Source organism: Mandrillus leucophaeus, unplaced genomic scaffold (assembly GCF_000951045.1).
Source record: "Mandrillus leucophaeus isolate KB7577 unplaced genomic scaffold, Mleu.le_1.0 Scaffold75, whole genome shotgun sequence".
NCBI lineage: Eukaryota > Metazoa > Chordata > Mammalia > Primates > Cercopithecidae > Mandrillus > Mandrillus leucophaeus.
The window spans coordinates 3,118,917-3,125,640 of NW_012108141.1; the positions used below are offsets into that span (position 1 = coordinate 3,118,917).

A 6,724-nucleotide genomic window follows, 5' to 3' on the forward strand; every position below is an offset into this window, starting at 1 on the left:
CTTCCATTTCCTCTACTTTGCGTTTAGCAGAGGTCTGCTTGCACCCACTGGCAGCTGGGAGATGATGGTAAAAGGCTGCTGTACCTCTGACTGGCACTTCTGGCTTGCTGTTGTCCTTGGAGAAGTCTGGGCCTGGGACAGAGGAGGGATGTAATCTGAACACTCCTTTGTCACAGGTCACCAGGGTGTGCTTGAGGGGACGGTAGACATAAACGGAATTTAGAGGCAGGGAAGACTGCAGAGTAGAAAGGTGATGTGCCACAAGCTCCCGACAGTGGATCAACTGGGAGCTATCCATCTGGGCCAGGAAAAAAAACAAAAAACACAAAAAAACCACAGTTGATCATTAATTAACATAGGCTGCTCTGTTATCTCTGGTGGCCATTTTTCCTCCCTGTGCTTTCCATCCCTGCTGAGTCTTTTCTCTCCCCACATCTTCTACCTCCAACTCATCTATTTATCCAGCCTACCCATCCATCATCATCATCTTAGAAATCAGGTCCAAATCTGTATTTCTAATATAATTATCTTTGGAACTTGAGTTCTGTATTTGCAATGTATGCTGAACATTTACATGAGAGCAGAAACTACTTTTTTGTATCCAACGTCTGTTTTTTTTTTTTTTTTTTTTCAGTCTGTTCCCCCTGTCTAGAAGGCCCTTCATCCTACTCTCTTGGCCTCTTATAATTTTTTCAGTGGAGTCCAAAGTACTCATAAACACATTCATTAAGAATGTAAGAAGTCAAAGGGCAAAAAAAAATTTTTTTTTAAATCAGGGATGAGGAGGGAAGCTAAGAATTTTAAAATAGTAAATGAAAAATTTAGAAATATATATTTTGTAGAAAATAGTAGACAACACTAAGATGAAATGTTTTTCGTAAAGATTTTAATTTGGGAGTTTTGCTAATTCCTTCTTACCCCTGAGGACAATTCACAGGTATCAGTCCTTTCTGGAGTTACCCCTGACTCCCTCAACCCCTCAAACACCCTAAATACCATGGTCATCTGTTTCTGTATCAACCTTTTAACATACTTATGGCCAGGCATGGTGGCTCATGCCTGTAATCCTAGCACTTTGGGAGGCCAAGGCGGGTGGATCGCTTGAGGCCAGGAGTTCAAGACCAGCCTGGCCAACATGGTGAAACCCCTTCTCCACTAAAAATACAAAAAATTAGCTGGACGTGGTGGTAGATGAGTAAACCCAGCTACTCAGGAGGCTGAGGCATGAGAATGGCTTGAGCCCAGGAAGTACAGGTTGCAGTGAGGTGAGATCAAGCCATTGCATTCCAGCCAGGCAAAGAGACAGAGTGAGACTGTCTTTAAAAAAAGACACTAAAACCTTTTAACATATTTACCACATTGCATTATAATAATCTATTTAACCATTTAGCCTTTCCATTATAGACTACAAGACCGAAGGTGTGGCATTGTATTATATTCATCTTTTTATCCCTAACTTTCTGGCACAATGACTGTACATGGAAAGCCTTCAAATTATTACCTGTAGTAAAGTGTCTCTCTTCCTCACTTTCAGTTACAGCATTGTCAAAATAACCTTAGTTAGCATCATATATTCCTTCCCTACTCTCTTCAGCAGCACCCCAATGCCTACCAGAAATAAACTAAACTCCTTAGTTTTATTAATAAGGATCTCCATAATCTGACCCCAACCTTCTTTTCTAGCCTTATTTCCTAGCATACCCTCAACTTGTGGTCTACACTCTTGCTAAACAGTCCTGCTCTATACGATGCACTAATCTTCCCCTTTCTTATTTTACCCTTAATCATCTTATTTCTACCAGTTGGAATTGTATTGCCCATTCCTTCCAGGACTGGCTAAACACCATCACCTTCAGGAAGCCTATCTTGACCATTTAACTATCAGGGATAACTTTTTTCCAGTTTTGGGTATTTTGGACATTTCTGGACCAAGTCTTATTCATCCTCATATAACCTGCAGCACACACCATGACTGTTTGCAATACCACAGAGAAAATAAGGGAAAATAACGTACTCTACAAGAACACATTTGATCACAAAATTATTTTTATCTCTAAATACATTCATTATTTGTTACTGAAAAATACCAGAGGAAAGAATGGTAAAAGGCTGATGTTAGTCATTGTATAATACAAATGCAAAATAACTGAAACTGTCAGAAACATACAACAAAATGGCAGATTTTAGCATCTACCATCATATTGTTCACTGATTTCTTTTTTTCCCCTAGTTTGAAAGGCATTAGATAACACACTATGGGTAAGACACTATTAACTAGTATTAGAATTTGTTCTCTCTCCCTCCTTTAAAAGAAAAAAGTTACCTAACACTTAAGATAGTCCCTGAACTATCAAGCTTACATTTAGGCTAGGTCTTATTATATATCCCAGGGATGTAGAACAAGCTGAAACATGCTAAAAATATTGGAACAAAGCACAGAGAAAGGATGGAGCTTCTGCCAGTATTTTAGGAAGCCTACAAAAAAGAAATGAAAGAAACTGGGAGTGAAAAAGGGGCTACAGTGTAGAAATTATTTCTAAAAAATAAGTACAGTCATCCCACAGTATCCATGGGGGATTACTTCTAGGATCCCCCAAAAGATAACAAAACCCAACATGCTCAACAAACCCAACAACCCAGAATGCCTACACATCACTTCATCTGTGTGGATTCCAAGTAATACTCAGTGTGCAACAAATGCAAGGTTTTTTTGGAACTCTGTCAAATTTCTTCCTAAGTATTTTCAATTCATGTTGGCTGAATCCAGATGCCAAACCCATGGATATGGAAAGCCAACTGTACCTCGTTTAATGAAATGTTCTTTAGCAAATGAACGATATTTATTGGCTTAGAAAGGTAAATATTCTAGAATTCACAAATATTCTAATGCCTTGGTCACTGGGCATAATAAATGCCATGGCAGAATCAATACTATGGTAGAATCCTAAAAAGAGACATGTATTTAAGTAAGAGGAAGACAGTCACTATCATCTTTCTGTATGAAAAAACTAAGTAAGTAGAGAGTTATATTTTAGAGGTGGAAGACTGACAAAAAATGATAGAGCTAGAAAAGACCTTAGAAATTATTCAAAACAAAACCATCCATATGAACTCCACTTCCACCCAAGTCCCAAGTAACTCTTTTCTCCAAAATAACATCAAAGTAAATTCCTTCTAATCTTGTACAATCTGAATTTGTTCTATAAGATGACAAAATAATCTGTTCCTTCTTGAGATCCAGTGGAAGAAACAAAACAAGCACATATACTGAAACTACCAAAACTCTCAACACCAGACAAGTCCTCTAATGGAGTTGGTAAAAAGGACTTAAATGAACTCTAATTATAAGGTGTCAAGAGAATATTTATTATTTTTTATAACAATAAATGACATAAATGGTAGGCCCACATGGATCCAGGTTTGATGAACAGCATGAAGCACTGAGGAACCTGCTGGAATAGTCTGACCACAGCCACCTTCAAAAAACCAGGAGACGTGTGGGGAGAGGTCTGTTTCTTCCTTTTTTTTTTTTTTTTTAATTTGCTTCTTTTTACTTTTAGATTCAGGGGGTACCCATGTGCAATATATACCTAGGTATATATTGCATGATGCTGAGGTTTGGAGTATAAGTGATCCTGTCAACCAGGTAGTGAGCACAGTACCCAACAGTTTTTCAACCCTTACTTCCCTCCCTCCCTTCCCGCTCTAGTAGTCCCCAGTTTCTACTGTTGCCATCTTTATGTCCACGTGTACCCAATGTTTACCTCCCACTTGTAAGTGAGAACGTGTGGTATTTGGTTTTCTGTTCCTGTGTTAATTCACTTAGGATAATGGCCTCCAGCTGCATCCATGTTGCTGCAAAGGACATGATTTTGTTCTGTTTTATGGCTGCACCTACTCTACAACTAGAACATGGACTTTGACTACTGCCCAGCTAGGAACTACAAAGACCAGCACACTAATCTAGGTAGAGTTAACGGTCTGAGTTTATCCGAGTGGGCCACATCAGAAAGAGGAAGATGTGAGCACAACCACACAACAGAGCAAGGGTAGAAGAAGGGTAAGGAGAGAGAGGTTTAGCCATCCCACAATGGTGACCAACAGGTGGGCACAAGAGCTTAAGGGGTGTAGTTGTGGGAGGTTAAGAGGAACAAAAGGAAGTTTGCCTTTCAAACCTGGGAACACTCACCATACTTTTCTCTCAAAGTGGGGGCTCAGGCAGAACTAGTGGGAGTGGCCTCCTCACAGTACGATATGTCTGTGATGGACTCTTCTCAAACCAAGACACTGGGAAACATGTCACAAATGATTTTGGCATGATCTTAGCAATCTGATTCAAGAATTTCCTATACTAAAACCAGAAAACTAGGAAGAGTATCTGATATTGTGGCCTTGTCACAGGTCTAAACACAAAGATATTATATCTGGTGTTCCTACCTGAACACAGGAAACCTAGCAAAAAAACAGAAATGAGTCCTAAAGAACTAGGAGCCATCCATGTTTGGACCACATGGGTTGGTGTTAGAGCAGAACTGCTAGAACACGTCCCAAAAGTCTCTACCAAGATTTATGACCTTCCTTTTCTTCACTGACTTCCCCATTGCAACTTGAATACTACATGGGGCAAATCTCTTTAAAAAAAAAAATCACTGTATTTCCAGTTTTCAAACTATGTCCAAACACTACCTACATAATATAATCTAAACCTACACTACATAGGTAGATCTCTAGCTATGGAAGGGAAAAGGCTATGTTGAGTGGGGCTCTGCCCTTAAACACAACAAGTATAGCTCCACTTTTCTATTCTATATTCTGGGATTGTGTGTGTACAAGATTTTCTTGGGGGAAGGGGGACTGGGAAAGGGTTCCACTTCTCAAACAAATTGTGAAAACCACTGAACTAGAATTTTTTAAGGTTTGTGTGGTATGAAAAAAAGCACTGGTTCTTTTAAATCACTACTAAGTAGCTCTATGCAGCTCTAAAAAAGTCTCCAGTTCCCTACACTGGAGCTATAAAATAAAGGAGTTGAATGAAACAATTTCTCCAAAGATTCTGTCAAATCCCACATTTGTAATACTCCTTCAGTTAAGGAGAAAAAAAAAAGTTTCAGTGAATACTTTCTTCCTCTAGCACCAGAAAACTTACAAAAGAGAATCAGGAGATTTTCCAGTGTTTTTCACTAGGAAAACATGATCTCAAAGCTACAGAATACACATGCTATTTACATTATTATTTATGCTTCAAAATCTGTCCTCTGACACTAACACTTTAGAGCAGTCTTTTTCTGTACTATCTTGAGAATAAGCAGAGAGACCAAGTCAGAAGGCATTTAAAAATAATATAATGTAGGAGGTTTTCTATTAAGCCTATTCCTCTACTTCACAGTCTAATGTGAGTGATTAATATTCAACTTTTCTTTCCAACAGTCCGGGGTGAGCAAAGTAAATTTTCTGTGTCATATTATTCATTTAAATGATGGTTTCTCATAATTTCTAAAAATTCTCATGAGCAATTACTTCGTAGAATTTTCATTATAGCATTTAATTATTTCAATCTAAGATGATTAAGATATCCCTTGAAAACACAGGTAGATCTCTAGCTAACATACTGCTCTGATCATCAACCTTTTTTATGAAAAGACTGAGTCCCCCTCTGCTCACAAACTAGAGCCTAAAATTCTTGAAAGCACTGACATACTTGTTTAAAAAAAAATTCTTTTTTGTCTGCTTCATTTTCTCCAGACATACTTCTTAAAATGTTTGCTATAAGATCAATTACAACTTTCTTAGAAAAACACCAAATTCAACTATTATGTTTTTCTTTTATAATATTCTAAATTTTTAGCTCAATAACTGCAGTTCTTTGCTACAATTAGTTTATGTTAAATGTTAAGCAAAATGTTAAGCTTAGAATTTCACAATCTTCTAAGTAAAATCCAATAAAACAAATCAGAATAACTACTGTTAAATAAGAATAAATAGCCATATAAAGGGAAAGTAGGTTCATGAGTCTTTTATGGATTCAGCTGGCAAGAAAATGGTTTGCAGCAGATCTAAACTTGGTAAGTTCTATTTGGTGACATGAATAGAACCAGTAAGGCTTCTCTCAAAGTAGTTGCTAACATACAGCACTCTCACCAACTTTCCATTTGGATGAGAATTTTCTCTACTGAACCTTTACATTTTACTTAGGTGGTGGATAATTTATCAACCTATACATTTTATAACAATCTGTAGATTGTTACAAACTAATCTAAGGTAATAACAGAAGTGCCAGGGCAAAACCTCTTTCAGAAAAGTGGCTTCTACCTGCCAGTCTGGTATAAATACTTCACTTACTAGCCAACAATAAAGTATCTGCTTGTCTAAAAAGCAACTTATTCTAATTTTTGTTTCTGACATCCATTATAAAATGAGTGAAGTAAAGAAGTACTACATTAAAACCTGCAGATGTACCTAGGATAAAAGACAATATGGTACTGACAATCTTATGAACATTTTATAATTGTTAAAGATAAGTAATCTAAGAGAAATGGTGCAAAGGAATCTTAAAAATACTATATAAGTTTTTTTTTTTTTTTTTGAGACAGAGTCTCGCTCAGTCACCCAGGCTGGAGTGCAGTGGCGCAATCTCGGCTCACTGCAGGCTCTGCCCCCTGGGTTCACACCATTCTCCTGCCTCAGCCTCCCGAGTAGCTGGGACTACAGGCACCAACCACTATGC

General features: G+C 37.8%; 1 protein-coding gene across 1 annotated transcript in view; it reads right to left on the bottom strand.

Moving 5' to 3' along the window:
• Window positions 1–6,724, bottom strand: part of CCNI (cyclin I) — an 18,704-nt gene that overhangs the window by 1,309 nt on the left and 10,671 nt on the right. Inside the window, exon 5 of the mRNA XM_011966238.1 lies at window positions 1–311. Coding sequence (XP_011821628.1) covers window positions 1–311 — 311 coding nt within the window. The remainder of the gene's footprint in view (window positions 312–6,724) is intronic.